At 42.7% G+C, this 20,663-nt stretch overlaps 1 protein-coding gene across 1 annotated transcript in view; it reads right to left on the bottom strand.

Moving 5' to 3' along the window:
* Window positions 1–10,131: 10,131 nt before the first annotated feature.
* Window positions 10,132–20,663, bottom strand: part of TMEM132B (transmembrane protein 132B) — a 317,079-nt gene continuing 306,547 nt past the window's right edge. The window contains exons 7-9 of the mRNA XM_081285511.1: window positions 15,369–15,639; window positions 13,404–13,595; window positions 10,132–12,528 (exon numbers count right to left, since the gene is read on the bottom strand). Coding sequence (XP_081141637.1) covers window positions 11,377–12,528; window positions 13,404–13,595; window positions 15,369–15,639 — 1,615 coding nt within the window. The 3' untranslated portion in view covers window positions 10,132–11,376. The remainder of the gene's footprint in view (window positions 12,529–13,403; window positions 13,596–15,368; window positions 15,640–20,663) is intronic.

The raw sequence follows: 20,663 nt of genomic DNA, 5'->3' as shown, positions 1-20,663 counted from the left end.
ATGTATTTTCTATCTTGGAGAATGTGCTATGGGTGCTTCTGTGTTCAATTATTGAATACAGTCTTATATTTTAATTTAAATGATTGGCATAGTTCCACTTAACTATATTTTTATTTTTTCGTATTCTTATCAGTTCTGAGATAAGAGTGTTGAAATCTCCAAGCAGATAAATAGATAGATTTCTCAAATTTCCCTTCAGTTCTGCTATTTTTGCTTCATTTAATTTGAAATTCTATTTTTAGTGCATGTACATTTAGGATTTTCATATCATGTTGTTGTGGTGGTGATAGTGAAGAAGGAGGAGGACAATGACGACGAGCAGGAGGGGAGGAGGGAAAAGATGATGATGATGGTATCCGTTTGAAGTAATGACCCTTCTTTTTTAAAGTCTACTTTATCTGATATTTGCCTAGTCACACTGGAAAACTTATTTGTGTTGAATATTATATCTTCTTTCAAACTTTTATTTTTTGTTTCTTCACATTTAAAGGATGTCTCTTCAAACCCACATATACACAGCTATCTCATGCTAGACAAAGGTGCCATAAACATACATTGGAGAAAAGATAGACTCTTCAACAAATGGTGCTGGGAAAACTGTAAATCCATATGTAGCAAAATGAAATTAAACCTCTTTCTCTCACCCTGCACAAAACTCAACTCAAAGTGGATAAAGGACCTAGGCATTGGACAAGAGACCCTGCACCTACTAGAAGAGAATGCAGGCCCAACTCTCCATCATATTAGCATGGGAACTGACTTCCTCAACAAGACTCCTAAAGCACAAGAAGTAAAATCAAAAATCAATAAATGGGATGGTATCAAACTAAAAAGCTTCTTCACAGCAAAGGAAACAATCAAGAATGTGAAAAGAGAATCTAAAGAATGGGAAAAAAATCTTTTAATCCTCAGTTAGAACATTAATCTCCAAATACACAAAGAACTCAAAAACTTAACACCAAAAACCAAATTACCAAATCAATAAATGGGCAAAGGAACTGAACAGGCATTTTACAAAGAAGAAATATGAAAGGTCAACAAATATATGAAAAAATGTTCAACATCACTAGCAAGTAGAGAAATTCAAATTAAAACTACACTGAGATTCTATCTTACTCCAGGCAGAATGGCAATTATCAAGAATATGGGCAACAATAAATGTTGGTGAGGATGTGGGGGAAAAGGTACTCTCATCCATAGCTGGTGGGGCTGCAAATTGGTGCAACCACTTTGGAAAGCAGTAGGGAGATTTCTCAGAAAACTTGGAATGGAACCACTATTGTGCCCAGTTATCTCACTCCTCAGTATATACCCAAAGGATTTAAAATCAGCATACTACAGTGATGCAGCCACATGGATGCTTTAGCAGTTCAATTCACAATAGCTGAGCTATGGAACCATCCTAGGTACCCTTCAACAGATGAATGGATAAATAAAATTAGTATATACACACAATGGAATATTACTCAGCCATTAAGAAGAATGAAATTATGACATTTGCTGGTACATAAATGGAACTAGAGATTATCATGCTAAGTGAAATAAGCTAATCCAAAAAAGCCAAAGGCCAAATGTTCTCTCTGCTATGTAAATGTAAATGCTAACACAATAAGGGCAGGGGAAGTAGAAGTTCATTGGATTAAACAAAGGGGAATGAAGGGAAGGGAGGGGGAGTGGGATTAGGAAAGACAGTAGAATGAATTAGACATAACTTTCCTATGTTCATATGTGAATACATGACCAGTGAAACTCCACATCATGTACAACACACAAGAATGAGATCCTAATTAGGATAAGTTATATTCATAAATGTATAATATGTCAAAATACATTTGATTGTCATATATATCTAAAAAGAACAAATGTTAAAAATAAAGTATGTCTCTTATGAACTTCAGATGGCTCTCTTCCTATTAATCCTGACATGCTGACAGAGTGGGCCTCAGTCATTTGATTTCTAGTTGTCACCTCTTCTTGTTCTCCCCTTCTGTCAAACAACTCTTCGTATTAATCAAGTATTATTTGATGTTCCAATTTTTCTCTTCTATGACCTTATTCAATATACCTTGCTGCATTTTCAGTCTTATCCTAGATCACTATTTATCACCTAATAGCACAGATATAGAGCACTTCATGTATAATGCAGAACTGTTAGCAGTGTCCCTTCATTTAACCCTCCTTGTGCTTCTATTCATATCACTTATTCTACATGGAGATATATATATGAAACAGGCCCAACCGCAGGTTGAAATTGGCAGCAGACTGACTCAGTGAAAAAGATATATTGATAGAGATTATGTAATCCAAAAAACACAAGGAACACAGAGGAAAAAAGAATAGAGAAAAAGAAAGCCTCTGAGGCTTGTATGAAACCATTAAATACACCAATATACAAAGAGAGTATAGGCAGGAAAGGGAAAATTTTTTTAAGAGAACAACAGTTGAAAACTTCCCAAATTTAATAGAAAACATTCATCTATACCCCTGATAAGCTCAAAATACTTCAGATAGGGTAAATGCAAAGAGATCCACACTCTGACATAATAATAAAAATGTTAAAAGTATCAAGAGAATAATGACTCCTCACATACCAGGGAACAACAACAAGGACACACTCTATTGCATCAGAAACTGTGGAGGCCAAGAGGGAGTGGAATGGCGTGTAAACTAATGAGAAAAACTATCACCCCAAAATGCCACATCTAGAAAAAATATCAAGAAGGAAAACTAAATAAAGCCAGCCCAGGAAACTAACGCTGAGAGCATTTGTTGCTGGAGATTTTCCTTATTAGAAATACTAAAGAAAGTCCTTCAGGATGAAAGCAGATGGTGACAGGTGACAGGTGGCATTGGAAAAGGTGATCAGGTGCTTATAAACATAGTATGAATGCATATCTCTTCTCCATTTTTAAGTGCTTTAAAAATCAATTGTATAAAGCCACATGAGTGTTCTGCACCTGGGCCAGTTACATATTTAAACGCAACAGACCTGACAAAGATGCCACATTGTCAGCAGCAGGGACCCGTGTGACCTCCGATGCCAAGCAGAGTGCTCATGGGAAGTTCAGAACCCCAGGGACACTCACCTGCACATTATCCTTGCTCCAAAGTGGCACCAAACTTCTTGAAGACGTTGCCTTCTTAAGTTTTTTCACCTCTACGAAGGAGAGCTGGGCCCAGAGCATGCGTATGCTGGCCAGCCCTTCTCGGTGCTGGAAGTTACTGTCGTTGGCATGACCAGGTGTTCGGTAAATTCCTCTCTAACAGTAGAGTACTGCTCATCACGCTGCTGTTGACAAGTGCTGTAGAACCTGCAAGCATCACAGTGAGCCGGGGAACATGGGCAGAGCTCATGCTCATGCCACAGCTGCCTGACATCAACCTTACCCTGTGGTGGAGGGTATTTCTAAAGCTGAATGAATTCTCACACAGTTGGTCCTCTCTACAGACTCCAGCTCAGGCAACAGACATTGGAACCAACTGTCAATACAGGGCAGAAGTGTGGCACAGCAGGGTGCCTTCCCTGGCTACATGTGTGGAGCCCTGGAGGCACAATGTACAGAAGTATTTTAGTTGTTCCCGAGTTAAATGCAACTGGTACCTGCGTGAGTTTTCCTGTGTCTCCAGTTTTATACATAGAACTAACAGCCCCTGTCTGGCAGGGACACATTTGAGTAAAGTTTTTTCTCTCATTAAAATTCAACTTTGTAAGCTTTATGGAAATAGGGACTTTTCTTGGCCTTCTCCAGGAACTGAATTTGCCTGTCTTAGCTATAGACACTCAGGGCCACTCGGGAATGTCAGTGATGAGCAAGACTTGGACTCAACAAGTTCCCGAGACTTTCCCTGGAGCTCAAGGGCAGCCTGTTTCTCCTGGAATCTTTCTTCAGACTTAAATAAGTCATTATTTTCTCTAACTCTTAGGGTCTCAGACAATAGATGTCCATGACAATGACAGCTATGACAATGTAGTTATGGCCACCTCTATGTACAACTTGAGGATTTCTCAGTATCTTCCTTAGAATGTCTTTTTGAAGAGGTCCATTGATGGAACCTACCAATTAATTGTCTTACTATAACAAGAAATCATCCAACATGTTTTATTTCTTCTTTTTAAAATGTTTGGAAGTGCCTTTACAGGTATGGTGAGGTACACTGTGGAACATACACAACAGGTTGTACTGAAAGCCATGGGCATTGAAATGGATAAATACATTACACAACCAAGAGTCAGAGAAGCACAGGGTGATGACAGCATGCTCTGTTCATAATATCTGGCATGAAGAATCCAATTTCAGAAAAGTGAAAAGTAAGGGATAACACCCTTTTCTTCCAAATGCCAGATAAAAATTATTTCTTCTATTTGCTGCCTGGAAACCACCCAGAATGTACAGTTGACTGGGCCCTGTGTGTCTGGCCACTCATTATGGTCTACAGCCAAGGGTCCAACTGTACAAGAGGCATCTGGGGCTGGGCCTGACAAGGGGGACACAGGTTTAAATCTCTAGGTAACATCATGCTCTCTAGACATCTATCACAGAGAAGCAGCACTGTAAAAATGATTGGCCACAGAAGAGATGCAGCTGCCCCCTGTGAGCATGGCCCTGCAGTGTGGTGCTCAGTGTGTGGGTGTGCTGCTTCTCACTGGGTCTCACGTCTTTTCCTCTGAGCTCAAGCATTTCTTTTCTTAGTTCTCCACTCTCAGATCCTGCCTTTCAGTTTTGATGTTTGCTTAAACCAACAACGATGTGTGGAGAAGGCCTAGAATATCTCGTAATGGAGCCCTGGACAACGGGTTTGTTCTCAGAATCCACTCTGAATTCTGAATTGTCGCCCTTGCTATAAGTCCAAAGTAAGGCTCCAGAGGAGGACAACTAAGGAAGGAAGCCACTGGATCTGTGCTAAGAGGAGGGACATCTGCCAGTCCTGGCATCTTCTGGTGTCTGAACTGGTGGCTGTGGAACACTTCACTGCACAGGAGAACTGGGATGGTGGAAGGTCTACTGCACGTTTCCAGATGTGTCCCATGGAGATTGGCAATATGGATGCTGAGTGCAGGAGTGGTGTGCTTCCTGTCAGCCCACGATGTTCATGGAATGGAAATGCTTGTACCATTTAGGAATATACACGGGAAAAATGGAGACCCTAAGTGATTGTGATCAGGAGAAAAGACACATTCTCTAAGGAAGCATCTTGGAGTGAAGTGAATACAACATAAGCTATTTCATTCAGTGAGTCAGATTCCTACAGGAGAGGTAACAGTAAAGTCGTAGGTCTTTCAGCTCCAACCTTAGAATGGAAAGAAGAAAACCCCATGTGCTCTTTTGGTAGAAGGAAGTGAAAAAGAAGTGCCAAGTCAAAAGTGAGTTCCGCCATCCTGAAGAAGTGCAATGGCCCTCCATATCCACAGCTTCTAATCCACTGATTCAACCCAGATCAACCCATTCAGAAAAAAATACATCTGTACTAAACATGAATACTTATCCGTGGTAATTATTCCCTAAACAGTACAGTTTAAAAACTATTTACATAGCATTGACATTGTGTTAGGAATAATAAGTAATCTAGAAATCATTTCAACTCTACAGGAGGGTTGTATAGGTTCTAGGAAAATCCTACTATACCTTTTTTACATAAAGAACTTGAGCATCCTCAGATTTTTGTTGCTGGAATCAAGTACTACAGATATGAAGAAGGGACCATAATATTTTCAAACAGGTAAAAAATTCAGCATCACACAGACCCCAAATTCCAAAGCAGCATCCAACTCTAAAGTGTATCACTGCAGAGGGTGGTGGAGATGTATGAAAAAGCCATTGTCTTCTCAGTTTCTGCAGCATCTTAATGAGATTCAGTCTTTAACATACAATGACAATGTTTCATCTGGACGACTGACCAAGAGGAGCAATTAAAGCCAAAGAAATTTTGAAGACGTTTCATAGAACACAAAGGTTGTTCAGCATTGAGTTGACAACATTATTGCTTCCTTAAACTGGGAAGATAATGTCCCTGAATGAACTTGAATTTCCACCTGGAAAGCGTTGGTGTCCTACTTGTTTGAACCATGGAACAGTCTGTAAACATTGTAACCCAGGTTAGATGTCTCTACTTTTATACTTTTAGAAATTTCTAAAAGCAAACAAAACACTCCATTACCTATCCAAATTGTATAAAGTCATAATGAAACTAACAAGTATTAAGGAATTTAATATTTTAAACTGAAATATAGTTTTTGCATTTTGTGCTCATATGCACAAAAAATTAAATACAAAGTGATCCCTGTATTACATATTTCATTTCAAACTTTCTTTTTTGTTCCTTCTCTTTTTGAGATATAAACTCTGAACAGACACACTGAGCTCTAGGACAAGATATCTAGGTTCTGTGGCTCAGTCTTCCCATGTTTCAAGGAGAAAGAAGCTTTCAAAGCTGTTATTGGGTAATAATTACCCAAGTGCTGAAAAGTAATCCTGATGGGGGTGGGTTTCTACACCTAGCAAAGTTTTTTGGCTCATTTGCTGCCAAATGAGCCAAACATTTTATAAATAAGCAAGAAAGCCTGCTACATCACAGCCTAGATTTCACAAGCCAACTACCTCACAGTCTACATTTCACAAGCCAGCATTTACAGGGGTCTGAAGGGTCTGATGACATTTACGACATGCCAAGTTACTGCCTGAGACACTCATATGCGCTCTGAGAACAATGGGTAGTATTTGCCAAAGTGCCAAAGATAACACTGGCAGTTTCAAGAAATGCACTTGCAGCCTTAGGTACTTGGCCAACACACCCGCCAGTCCCTCAAATGAACCAGCTACCTCATCTTCTAAGCAGAGGCCCCTGCTGTCCTGTGTCTCATTTGCATCTCTAGAGCTTCTGTCTGGATCCTCAGCACCCAGGCTCAAGCCCATGCAAAGCTACTGCCCAAATGCATCCACAAAACCAAGTCACTGACCAGGGAAAGCCAGAGGGTGGCCAGTTATCACACTACCAAACACCCACTGCACCTTGCACTTTAGCCCTGATTTCAAGGTTGTCTGACCCTCAACAGAGACATGAGAAATGAGTCCTCTTTGTAAGACATCTGGAAAATTTCCCCAGCCTGTCAGGAAAACAAATGGGAAAATTTTTAAATCTCAAAGTCATCTTTGACTTTTAGGGAATATTTCGTTTTGGTGTCCATTTATTACATCATCAAGGATGTTACAATCTCTGGCTGAAAAGAAAAATATATGTATCTATAAATATAGCCAATCATATAGAAGTTGAAATTACAAAAGGAACATGTAGGTAAAATAATGAAACAATTGAAGAATGTTTAAATGTTTATTTTCACATTAAAAACGATGAATTACCCTGTGGTTAGAATATACCATTATGCTGGAAAAGTGAAGTCACTTTATTTCTGAAATATTTCCAGGAAAAAAGGAAAGATCCAAAAGTAATGAAGAGTAAAATCAAAACATTCCAGCAAGTTTCATCAACATTGCCAACATGAGCCACATCCTTTCCAGGCCAGAATTCCTAACTCAATGCATTTCACGATGTCAGGTCCTAATGTTTTTCCCATCATCAGTTGAGATATTTTTGAGTTGGAGGTCTGTACATTTAAATGCTACAGTTGTGCATGCTTTTATTTTAAAATGTGTTTATTCTGATACACCTCTCAGAGTTTCAGTGTAATGTCTATATTACATACAAAAATATCTGATATCCACATTTCAGCATAGCTTTTCCACCATCCAACCTGTCCCTTTACATACAGGTGATGTACGTCACAGAACACATATGTAATTTTAATTGAGAGGAAGGTTACTAAGTTTATAAACCATCTGAGGTGTCATTTACAGAGACCAGAATGGAGAATTAAGATCGTTTTTAAGATGATTAGAGTAGAAAGCCCAATGGTGCCAGTGGCATGAAGGATTCAGATGAAGCCACCCTCAGTGGACTGAATGGATCTTTGCTGACAAAACTTTTACTACGGTCTCAATTTGCCAATATTAGAAAGATCCCTTTCTAAAATGCTGATCAATTTACACAAAGGAGGACTTCTTAAAACTTAAAAATCAGCAAGTACATATCTCCAGATATGGCGATGGGACAGAAACACCAATCCATGTTTTCACTGCATTCATGTGCATAAATCGAAACTTTCTGTGTAGATATGGAGGATTATTGTAGGCTGGGAATTTACCCTGGCCAGTGTGTGCACCAGCTAGGAAGGTGATGTTCCTTCTCTTGGTACACAGAGTATTCTGGGGTTTGCGGGATCTTTTTCTTCCTCTTCTTGCTCTCTCAAATGCAGCACACCTATGTTTAAAAGCAGGCTTTTTGGTCTGGCAGCTGCTTCTTGGTCCCTGTACTCTGGACTTGAAAGAGGAACACCAGTACCTGGAGACAGTGGCTGCACATCTTCAACTGCTCCAAGCCCCGTAGTCCTCAGCTCACATCTCAAGCTCCCTGCCTGTGACCAATGTCCACGGCCTGCAGGTTCCTCCCTCAGGAGGAGTCTGAGCGTGCCACTCTATGGGGAAAAAGGGGACTTGGCAGCCCTTGACAGCCTGAGGCTAGGTTATTCATCAAGCCCCAGGATCTGAATATCTCAACCATGAAAACCCAGAGAATGAAGACTGGTGAAAGCATGGTGACTGGAAACTGGAGTTCAAGGCTTAATAGTTTATGTTGTTCCCGTTTGGGTTTAGGTATCTTCAGGTGTAGTGCTTAATAGCTGTGGCTGACTAACTGGAAAACAAGGTGATCTAACCCATGGTTTATACTATGCAGTAAATAGGAGCATAAAATACTTCAATGAAAGGTGTCCATGCCACAGTTGAAAACAACTGTCACTCTTGAGTCCCACTAAATGGTCTACATTTGACTCTTCAGCTTCAAGCACACACACGTGTACATATGTGTGTTTGTGAGTGGATATTATATAGTAAAAGGGACCCTTTCCCATGACCTTCCATTTGACTTCCTCCATGTTGAACTAACTGAACTCTAATGTGAAGGAGCACAGGTGACTATATGGGTGCTGATTCATGCTGGGTGAGTCTGTGTTGTCCACCAGAAGCTTCTTCAGGATCATGGTCAGCTTCCAGCACCATTTAGGCTGATCTGGCACAACCCAATACTCCCTGTTTGCTCTCTGTCCCTGCCCCATGTTCCCACCTCAGGAAAGGTTCCGATTTGTATGTTCCTTAGTGATGCTCCCCACAACAATGGCAATTCCTCCCAAACTATGCCCCCACCAAAGTTTCGATGTACCAGTGGTTGGGAGGCAGCCTGCTGAGTAAACTCCTCCCCTTCAGTTCACACTCCTCACTTTCAGAAAGGACCTCCATTATTTCTTTGATATTGAAGCTCCAAAAGAAGATGGAACTGAAAACGTCTCCTAGAAGGAGCCAGACTTCCTGGATAGCTTGGCTGTGCGTCCATCAGGCATGAACTCTCTTCTGTCCTCACAGTTGTTCTGTGCTACCTTCCCACTACGCCCTCTGAAAGGCCACTGGCTAACCAGGGAGCTCTTCCTAAAAGGTGCCAGCTGTCCTGCAAACTCCTTTTGCAGTTAAGGCCTAGGTATTCTGCTTCATTCTCCAGTTAAGTTGAAGCTCTCTGCGGTCCCTGGCTTCAGCTCTTAAGCGCCATTTTAAATACTTATAAAACCAATCCAATACCGGCCTCTGAGGTCACCACTATACCACCTGCAATTTCAACCCTGTCTGTGGCATGCAAGAGATATAGGAGAAATTTCTGGCTGCTGCTTCATGGCTAGAAGAGGCTGAGTTGTCAAGTTCCCATCCATGAGAATCTAAAATAAGAAAGCAATTGAATGAAAACAATTCTCTTTTGAATAGCTCAGTTGTCAGCCACTGGGAGTAAGAGTGACTTGCTGCACATGCCTCCTACTTTGGGCCTTTCAAATTCCATTTCTTAGGGATGCAAATGGCTCAGTTAACTCATAATGAGACAGATTAGTCCAGTGTCTGCTTTTCCACCTATACCATCTTAATAAAAATGTCGCATTTTGCTAATCTGAAATTCTTGCTTTGAGATGATGATTCATGATGATTCTAAATATTTTTATTTAAAAATTATACAAGAATCACTTTTTTTCTCTTAGCACTTTGATTTTTCAATAGCTATAGTTTGTTCATAATAGCTGCTTCTTGGGCTCTGGAACAGTCATTTATTTTTGTGAATTCTGGGGGGAACCCATTGCTTTTCCCACAAATGCACACCTGTGAAGTTAGTTATTGTATGGATAATTTATATGTATTGCTAACTTGAAACATCATTTAATTTTCTTTTTTTTTCTGGTAAAATGGAAAGTTTAATTGGAAGCTATTTCCTGGGCAATTTCCCTTCAGCGCAGATGCAGATGGATTCTACCTTTAGATTCAGTTTGTATGGTACATTGTGTTAACTACAAAGAACCTGCATAATCACTGCTCCCTAGGGGCTTTCTGCCCTCAGCAGTGTACTCCAGGAGCGCCCCAGGATTCTTAGCAAACAGAGGACAAAAATAAATGTGTGTGTTCACAACTTTCCTCCAAGTTGTTTTAAACTTCACATAGAAAAATGTAAAGAGATGACCCTCCCTCACTGGATATCAACAAAACCCCTGTCCCAGTCATACACAAGAAAGTTCAACAGCAAAAGGTAGGAAAAAGAAAGTGAGAATAAGCTTCTTAGATGCTGTCACTAAAGAAAGAAGTGCTCAAAACTTGAAAAACCTGACATCCTGTATGGAGACCCAGGAAATGACATGACGCGGGGCAAATCCCAGGGAATAAAACTCATTTGTAAATCACACAGATCTCAAAGACTCAAATTTCTTCTCTTCGTGTTTCAAAAAAAATTCCAGAGGTCAAAGGAACAGGTGCAGGTGGAAATGTATATAAAAATACTGAGCAGCGCTCCTAACAAATAAGGATAGCTACATTCAGTCACCTCTCATGTGTGTCCAAACCCAGGCCACGGGCTGTACCTGCCCACTGTGCTTTAAAAGGTCTAGGAACAGGAAAATCACCATCCAAATCTCTCCTCACTACACACAGCCATTCGCCATGAGATGACTAACAATGTCTGTGGGGTCGGGTTTACTCTACCTGCACTGAGCTGGTACCAGGCTGTAGGCAAAACTGTTGTCTTAGAATTCCTCCAGTCCCTACATGTAGCTGTTTTAGAGGCATTTCCCAGCTTAAAACCCAGCTGATTTAACTCTCCAGGCCTCTGAAACATGCTTAGAAAGGGCTCCCTCCAGACCTCCACGAACTCAGCTTTGTGAAGTCACCCTATTGCTGATCAGACTCACTGCTCCACCGTTCAAAAACAGAAGGCATAAAGGTGAATACAACATAAGAAAGGAGTTTACATCTGGTCCTGCAGTCTTTCCATATAGTCTCTGAAGTCTTGTGAGTCCCCCAGCCCCATGTCCTGGCAGACCCACTTGATGTTGTCATCACTGTCAAACAGGATGGAGTTGGTGTACGGGCCCCCATCCTCAGGGAGGATGGTGGTGTAGGAAGTAAACTTGACCCTCTTCCTCTTCGGGCCAGAAGAGTTTACAGGTTCGTTTTTCATCTCTTTCTCATAGACATAGTCAGAAGGTCTGAGCAGCTGACTGTGGAAGGGCTTCTGGGAACCTCCGTTCAGCAGGAAGTTCCTCTCCTCGAACTGCAGCCCCCTGTCTATCATGGTCGTGCACTCCTCCGAGGGGAGCGTGATGTCCACTGGGTTCTCTAAAAGCTCCACCTCATTCCCAAGCCAGACCCAGTCGTGGGAGTGGGGGATGTTGCCCTGCTCGCTCACCGCAAGCCTTTTGTGTCTGTACTTCCAAGCAAATGCCACGCAGTTGATTAGGAAGACCAGGATGGCCAGGCAGAAGACGCAGAGCAGGGCGTACATGCCGATCTCCAAGTCCGTCAAGCCCCTGGAGGCCACTGTAAGGTCACTAGGGTTACTGGATTCTGGAAACTTCCCCTGGGTGGGGAAGCTGGTGAAGGCGTCTGCACCACCACTCTTGAATAGCTTCTTGTCCTTCCCCTCCCCAGGCAGTGGCAGGGTTGTGCTCCTGTTGGTCCTGTCCTCTGGGCCAGCAGGGCCTCCACGCTGGAGCCACTCCTGGACTGCTCGCTCCTGGCTCCCTTCCCGCTCTATGGAGTTGCTCAGGTGATCTTTGTATTCCCGGTTCACGCCCTCAATGTCATTGCTGCCTCCTTGGTGCTCCTCCTCCATGCCTGGTGCAAACCTGACCTTGACGCTTCCTTTACCCACAGCAAGAACACTCTTCCTCTTGGTCTTCTGGCAAGGCTCGCTGATCATCATCTCCAACTTTATCAGGGGCCCTTGTCCTTCGCCCTCTGCAACCACAACCGGCCAATGGGACTGCAAGTTTGGCTGGACAGATACCACCATTTCATCCAATGATGAGACAGTTATGGAAAAATCCTTGGGATCATAAATGTCTAAAGGTGTCACGGAGCCATCACTGAACAAAATCCAAGAACTGACTATGGCTTCCTGAGGGAAACGAAATCAAAGCATGATCAGCTCCCTTCAAATTTACAACATAAGCAAGATTTCCTATATAAACGCTTTTAAGTATATGTAGAAAAAAATCTTCCATTTTATAATCTTTACCAGTTCTTGTCATGTCTTGAACTGGCATCAATAATCTGCAGGAGCTCCACTGGTATGAGAAATAAATAATAAGCTTTCACGAATGCACTAAAGTGTAAATTAATTTACTGCATGCCATATCAAAGACTTTGACTTTGACCTTTCTAATAACACTTTGAAAGATCAGGCAATTTATCTGAATCAATTTTAGGTGCAACTAATCAGGCTACTGCTAAAGATAATATCGCTTTGAACCTTCTTTATTAGGAAGCCAATGCTGATGAAGCAAAATGCACTCTGGTAAATTTCTTGGTAAACGATGGATTGGGAAGTTGGACTGCTTGAATGGCCCAGTGCCTCGGTTATCTTTATGAATGATTTGCAACAGCCAGGCACAGTGATGCACACCTGTAATCCTAGCCAACCAGGAGGTTGAGGCAGGAGGATCATGAGTTCAGGGCCAGTCTCAGCAACTTAGCAAGATGCAGTATCAAAAATTACCCATTTGGTTTGGCCAAGGTAAAAAAACATGGCCCTCAGCTCACAGTCCAACAGCAGACTGTGCCTATCACAGGTTATCCTGCTGGAGAACAAATGGCGGAGGAAATGAGCCTCCGTCTCTACACGCTTTCCTAGACCCAATGTGCTGGGGGAGACGCAGGGAGCAGCTCCAAGAACAGCGAGGGGCTGCGAGACCCTGCCGACCCTCTGTGTAGGACAAAACGAACTGGAGAGGAGCTGACCATGGACCAGGGCACAGGCCTCCAGGCTCTCACCTGCTGTGGGGCCTGGAGGACATCCTGGGCAGCCACTGTGGAGACGATGACCCTTCGGTCCACCCTGTGAGGCTGCAGGGAGAGGGACAAGCCAGCCACCAGCTGAACGCCCAGCTCCACGATGGTGACGCGGTCATCCAGGACAATCACTGTCTTCTCAGCCAGGATGGAGTCAGAGAGAGGTGAGAGGACCTGGGGAGTAAGTGAGAAAGCGCGGTCTCTGCCCACGTGACAATTTCAAGTCCTGGAGCTGGCGGGGCCTCGGGAGACTCTGCAGTGCTCTACAGAGCGCACACAGGAAGACTGCTTACATAGGTATCCTGCCATTGTCCAATTAAACTTAGCACTTGAAGGAGTTTTATAAAGGTCACCTTAATCCACTTCCTTTCTTGGGATTCATGCCATGATTACAACAGTGTATTTTCTGAGATAAGCTTGTTTTAAGTTAGAGGCAATAACTCAAATTGCTTGCCTTGGTACTCAGCACTCAAAGAGTAGCGCTTTCCCAACAACCGACATTCAGGCTTTGAAAGCAGTGGCCTGTGGTCAACTCTTTTGAAGGAAATGGTGCTCAGCCCTCTTCTCCTGCTCACATCCCTTCCAATAGGCAGGTTAGATGCCTATCATGGGACAATATGATCACTGTGTGGACCACTGTGGGATAACTGGATGAACAGTTAAAGTGGGGCAGGGAATAGTCATGTCCTAAGGAGCCGTTCCTACCACTTTACTATCTAATGTGCAACCATGGGAGACTGAAACCCGGACAGGAATATGTCAAAGGCACAATTTCTAGAACAGTCCCCCTAAATGTTGACCTTAACCTTCAAACATAATGAGAAAGCACTCTACAATCACACTGTTATATGGCATAGCTGGCTCTAAAACAAGGGTCTCCCGAATTATACAGGAACACTTAACAGCAGAGTGCGTTTCCCCAGCTGGTAGCAGGAGAATTCAGACTCTAAGTGTGAGAAGGACTGAATCCAGCCATTACTTATGAGAGAGGGATCATGTGAGAAGGAATGGAGGGGTCCTCTTAGAGGACAGGGCAACACCTGGCTGACAGTAAGGAAACTGTGACCTCAGTGCTATAACTATAAGAGAGCTAAGTTCTTCCAAGAAACTGAATGAGATTAAAAGCCAATGGAGTTCCCAAAACTCCAAGATTAAGGGCTAAGCCCAGCCAGCACCTGGATCTCAGCCTTAGGAACCCTGAGCATAGAACCAGCCCACCCACCAGGACTGTGTACCCACAGAATATAACTTAATAAACTACTGTTGTCTTGAAATGTTAAATTGGTGGTAATATATTACACAGAAATAGACACGAATATAGAATGTTACATATTTAATTCAACTTTGTCGAAAATTAACTTTGGCAACACCTAAAATAAGACATAATTAACTATGAGCAGTAACATTTTAAATTTGCAAAAATAAAACAAGCTGTGACTTTTTCTTTTTTAATCTTGCCAAAATCAGTTAGAAATTATTTTACTATTACTATGATGAAAATAGAGAGCTTTTAACTGTAGATTCTTTGTGATTTATAGCCAAATACATGCTTTAAAAAATCTTTGCCTACTGTTAAAGGTATAATATAGCTAAATGGTTAAAAGTCAAAGTTGAGGAGAAATTTGCTTTCAGAGGTTCTACCACCTCCTAGTACAGATAGTGTCATATCGGGAAAAGGGTGACTTACACTATGTGTTTCATTTAGCTTTCTCTGGTGAAAACAGATCAGGCATTTTTCTCAACCCTCTCTAAAATACAAAATGTGTTTAGGTTATTAAAATTGGTGAATACTCTATTGCTTCTCATGATTCTGTTATAGGCAGACTCGGTATCTGCACATTTGCACAATCACCGTCACACATGTGCACACCCCTGCATGGAAGCATTTTCCTGCACCATCAGCAGGTACTGGTGTTGGAGAGGTGGCAAAACATAAACCCCCTGTACCTGAACAGTGGTGATTCCTGGCTCCCGACCAACCAGGGTCCTGCCATCCTGTAACTGGGCGACTCTGGGCTCCTCCACCTTCATGAACTCTGTCACAAGGTCAGTGATGTCAAACTGCCAGTCTGGGCCCAACATGTAGGTCAGCTGACCCAAGTCAGATGACTCAGTCACAAACTGGGTGAGGACGCGCACCAGGGCATGCTGGTACTGCAGGGAGCAGCCTCGCCCCTTCTTCTCCTCGTCCTCCTCATCTTCACTCTCCCGGGTGGGCCTGAACACAAACAGACCACAACAGAGTAAGCATCCTTGTTGGGAAGGAGTGTCATGTGCCCCTGGTTTAGAGTCCAGGTGACAGCGCAGAGTGAAATAAAGTGGCTTTTCTCAGGCCAAATCTGTTCATCCATTGATTCACTCAACTTTCAGCAGTTAATTCATTCAATACCTTTTCAGCAGTCACCGTGAGCCACACAGGCTGCTTCACACTTAGAAGGTGGACAGCAAGTGCACCCTGGCTTCCCTGGTCCACTGCCACAGGAGACTCCAGACCAGATAGGCAGAAATGGAGCCTCTGCTCTTTGCCTTCTGGAAACTGGGCATCAAAATACGATTCCCCATGTGGAAATGAAGCAAGACCGTGGCTTCTGAAGCAGAAATGCGAGGTCCTGAGACATAGGAGCTGTCTGGATTCCTGCTTGCACTCCCTGTTGGGCCTTGAGCCAGGTGCTCTGCTCTCCCATGGGCTCAGGTACCTCATGCTGAAAATGAAAATAAGAATGGCTGCCTGTTCCTCCCCTTTGGGAGTATAAAGATCAAGGACTAAGGACATCAAGGTGTGAAGACACTGGGAAAGCCCCTTAGGAACTGCAAAGATAAACCAGGAGCCAGTGGGCTTGGCCTGCTCTCATTTCCCACTCCTCACTGGCCTGGACCAGTGGACTCCACAGAAGCAGCTTCCTCCTGCTTAGGCCCTTGGGGTGCCAGAGCGCTCTCCCCTGGCACATCCTGCCCTCCCCACAAGTACTGCTCTGGGAGCAAAACTGCTCATGTTACTGGTAAAACTTGTGAGTGGATCTCTCCTTTCGCCCATTCTGGCTTTTGCTTTCCTTCCCCAAGGCTCTGGCCCTTCTTCCAATCCTGGCACATGCTCTCCATCTATCCACAGCCCACCCTGAGAAGTCCTCTGGTTCTGCAATTCCAGAACCTTCCCCTAAAGAAGAACCTCTCCTGTGGCCTCATAGGAGAGGACTTTGATTCATGGCTGTTGCCTAGTCTGTGACCACCAGTGAGGAGGAATACATCAGGGGATGAAATGACAGCAATTCCTATGTACTGTTGTTACACCTACTATGGGCCTAGTCTCCCCACAATGACACCTGAGTTTACAACAGCCACACGTTTAACTCATTCATTCCTCACAAAACCTGAAGACTGAAGTTGGGCTGCTATCCTGATCATGTGGATAAGAAAGGGGCCACGTAACTGATCATGTACAGAGGCAGGGCCAAGCCAAATCTGGTTGTCCTGTGTGCATCCTCACTAGTTCTACAACTAACCTCATCTTCACTGTGGCTGTGACAAAAGGCTCACAGTGGTTTAACACGTGTGTTACAGTTTAGATCTAAGGCATTCCCAAAAGCTCATGTACGGAACGATGAAAGAATGTTCAGAGGTGAAAAAATCAGATTATGAGACTTGATTTATTAATCCACTGATACGTATTAACTGGTGGTAACTGTAGGCAGTGGGGTGTAGTTGCAGGAGGCAGGTCACTGGGAGTAGGCTTTAGGGGTTTATATTTTGTCCCTGCTGAGAGTGGTACTCTCTCTGCTTCCTAGTTACCACGTCCTGAGCTGCTTTCTTCCTCCCTGCCCTTCTGACATGATGGTCTGCCTCACCTCTGGCCCAGAGCTATGGAGCATGCTGACCATGGACTGAACCTCTGATACCATGAGCTGAAATACACTTGTCATTCTCTATGTTGTTCTTGTCAGGTCTTCTGATCTCAGTGACGCAAACTGACTAAAACACGTGACAACTCCAACTAGCAGGCTTGAATCCAGTTCCATTTGATTTCTGAAATATGTGTTATTCACAATAGGTCAATCTGCCTCCTTGAACCAGCACTGTGACCAGCAATTCCAGTTTCCTGAAGCGAGAAGTAAAGATCTTTATGGGTAAGAGAGATGCCTTCAGAGGGAAAGGGACATAGCATTAAAAACATTGTGACATACTGAAAAGTCATTCCCATTCTATTTTTGAGTCCATCAGAATACATCACCAGCACTGTTTCTGTTCAATGCTACAAAGTCTTTAAATGCTGTCCTGATACTTAACAAAGACACACAGAAAGACAGCATCTACTCAGAAATTTAAAACATTGTTTTATTTGTATTAATTTTTTATACAATTTATTTTATAATAAATGATACCAGCTGTCCTTTTTGTGCTAGTGATGAGAAGTTCCCCTTGATTAAGTGGATAAAACTGAAAGAAGTGCATTATAAAGTATATTTTACACTTCATTAAAAGGTGGCAGTATGATAAAAGTTGTCAGTAAATACGTGAACTTTTAGAAGTTCTGAATTATTGAAATAAAACAGTTCTGTTAGGTTAAGATAAACTGTATTCTATTAATTCTTTTAACTTTTAATTTTGAAATAATCACAAATTCACTGAAAGAAAAAAAAAGTATGGAGAGATCCCATACACTCATTACCCAGTACTGCAAAGTGACTATGTTTGTAATGAGAGGACAATACCAAAACCAAGCAATTGGCCTTGGCACACACAGAGCTCATTCAGATTTCACCAACTTTAGAGTCACTTGTGCCTGTATGCATGCATGGGTGTGCAATTTAACCTCCATGCATAACTTATTTTGGCCTGGTAACAAATTCTGACCACTTGGAAGGTAGGCACCTTAATTCCATTTAGGTTCCTTGGCCTTTAAAGACTTTCTCTATGTGCTTTAAGCACCACATTGATGAGGTCCTAAGTTTTTGTTTCAACCAAATATGATTGTCAAATATAATTTAAGAAATTCATGAATTCAGGAAGACTTCTATCCTATTTAAATTTAACTGATCCTGACATTCTTTTTTCCTTTTCAAAGTTCCAAATCTTTTTCAGTTATCATTTTCTTTTTCTTTGGAGAAGCTCCGCCAGCCATTCTTTGAAGGTAGGTCTCCTGGAAATAAATTTTGTCTCTCTTCATGTAAGAATGTCTTTATTTCCCCTTCATTCTTGAAGAATACTTTTTCCAGATATAGATTCAGGACTGATAGTTCTTTTCTTTCACCATTGGAAAAATGTGCCACGTCTTTCTGGCCTCCTTGGTCTCAGGTGAGAAATTCATCCTCACTCAAATTAGTGTAATATCAGGATGTTTTTAAGATTCTTCCTTTGTCTTCTAAGTTTCACAAGCTTAATTATGATTTGCCTTGGCATGGATTTCTTTGGATTTGTCACTTTTGTGATTTCCCAACTTTTCAAATCCATAAGCTGTGTCTTTTGTCAAATTTGGGAAGTTTTCAGCCACTATTTCTCAAATACTGTTTCATCCCTATACCCTTTCCTGTCTCCTCAGATTCTAATTACAGAACTTTAGATCTTTTGTCATTGTTCACAAGTCCCTGAAGCTCTGTTCGCTTGTTCCCAACCTACTTCTCTCTTACTCATATTGAGTAAATTCTTTTGTCTGCCCTCCACTGACTTGATCCTCTGACAGCCCCAGTAACAGTTACTCTCTTTTTCAGTCCTATGATTTACATCTTCTTCTTTATGATGAGTACATGTGCTTGCTGAGATTTTCTAATTTTTTTGTTTTGTTTTGTTTTGGGGCTATTTATAATTCCTTACTGAGAGCTTTGTTTTTTTCTCCCTGCTTGGTATAACAAGTGATTCTCAATTTTCTTCTGCACATTCTGAATATTATGATAGAAAACCCTGGATCCTACTAAAACCTGTTTTAGTAACTTTGTTCTGTTTTAGTGCACAAGTGCTGATGGGCTTTTCTGAGCTTTGGCTCTAATGACAACTTGGGCTTGGAGCCCAGGTGATCTGTTTCGGACATCATGGGGCACCCACTCCTTCCCTGCTAGTTTTGCCCAAAAGGCAGAATGCACAGCCCTGGAAGAGGTGGAGGGTGAGCCAAAATCAAGAATCCACACAGGCAGTCAGGTCTGGGCCTGTCCTTCGGGTTTCAGGGAAGAGTCTTGAGTCCCATCCTCGGCCTCTGCTGAAGGGCCCACTTTTCCAATAGGGAGTCTCTTGCTTTTCCCATAGCTGGCCATCTAGTGATACTAGAAACTTCAACATCCTCAGATCCTGTTCCTTTTTATCAGTCCTGCCTCCATTTACCCCTCCTCTTGCATTTTACCATACGTAGCAAGAAGACTCCAAGGTGCACACCCATCACCTCCTAAGCCACAGCCAGCCTCACTTGCTTTCCACATACCGGCAGTACCTAGCTCTGCTGAGCACTCTGCGGCCTCCTAGCAAGGATCGGCCTTCCTCAATTCCCTCCAGGCCCTCAGTGGCAGCATTCTGAAGTCTAGATTTCTACCAGCCCTGCAGTTGTCTGTGCAGTGAGTGATTTCCCCAGGATGCTCCTCTCACATTCTGAGTGCCATCACCACCTCCCTGTTGCCACTCAGGCCAACCTTGGCCTTTCCTCTCCTGTTTCTGGCCTTGACCCTGATGAGCAGATGTGAGGGAAGAGCCCACCTCTAGGATCTGTCTGGTTGTTGCAGGTTATTTGGATCCTTTTGTTGAAGGACTGGGGCCCCCATTTTCTGACTGGTGCGCATCCTCAGGCTACTCCCAGCTCCTAAATACTGTCACCCTCTCTCCTTGAAATGTGGCTCAGTCCATCTTCAAAGCCAGCAACACCCTGTCCAAATGTTCACACCTTCAAATCCCTCCCACTTCCACTATGCTATTGGCTATGGAGAATGGTCTGCTCTCAAATGGCTTATCTGATGGGTCTGGCCCACCAGGGTACTCTCCATTGATCAGTTGTTTGTAGCTATTTCTGTGAAGTCCCCTCACCACCCTATCAGATCAGTGTTTGGTGATGGGAATCTTGGAGAGCAAGCAGTTCATCTTTAGAATTCTCTCTACTGGAGTACGCATCACATCACTGAATTCTTGGGACAACTTTTCAGTAATATTATTCTCAATTCAGATAAAGAAACTGAGGAATGGACAGGTGAAGCCACAAGTTCACAGAGTTTAAGTGGGAAAACCAGGGTTTAAAACTCAGTCAGCCTCACTCCAGAGCTCACAGTCTTAATC

This window comes from Spermophilus citellus (genome assembly GCF_964194105.1).
Source record: "Spermophilus citellus genome assembly, chromosome: 3".
In the NCBI taxonomy this organism is placed as follows: domain Eukaryota; kingdom Metazoa; phylum Chordata; class Mammalia; order Rodentia; family Sciuridae; genus Spermophilus; species Spermophilus citellus.
The sequence above is the reverse complement of the archived record's forward strand: the minus strand, read 5'-3'. Positions and strand labels throughout refer to the sequence as shown.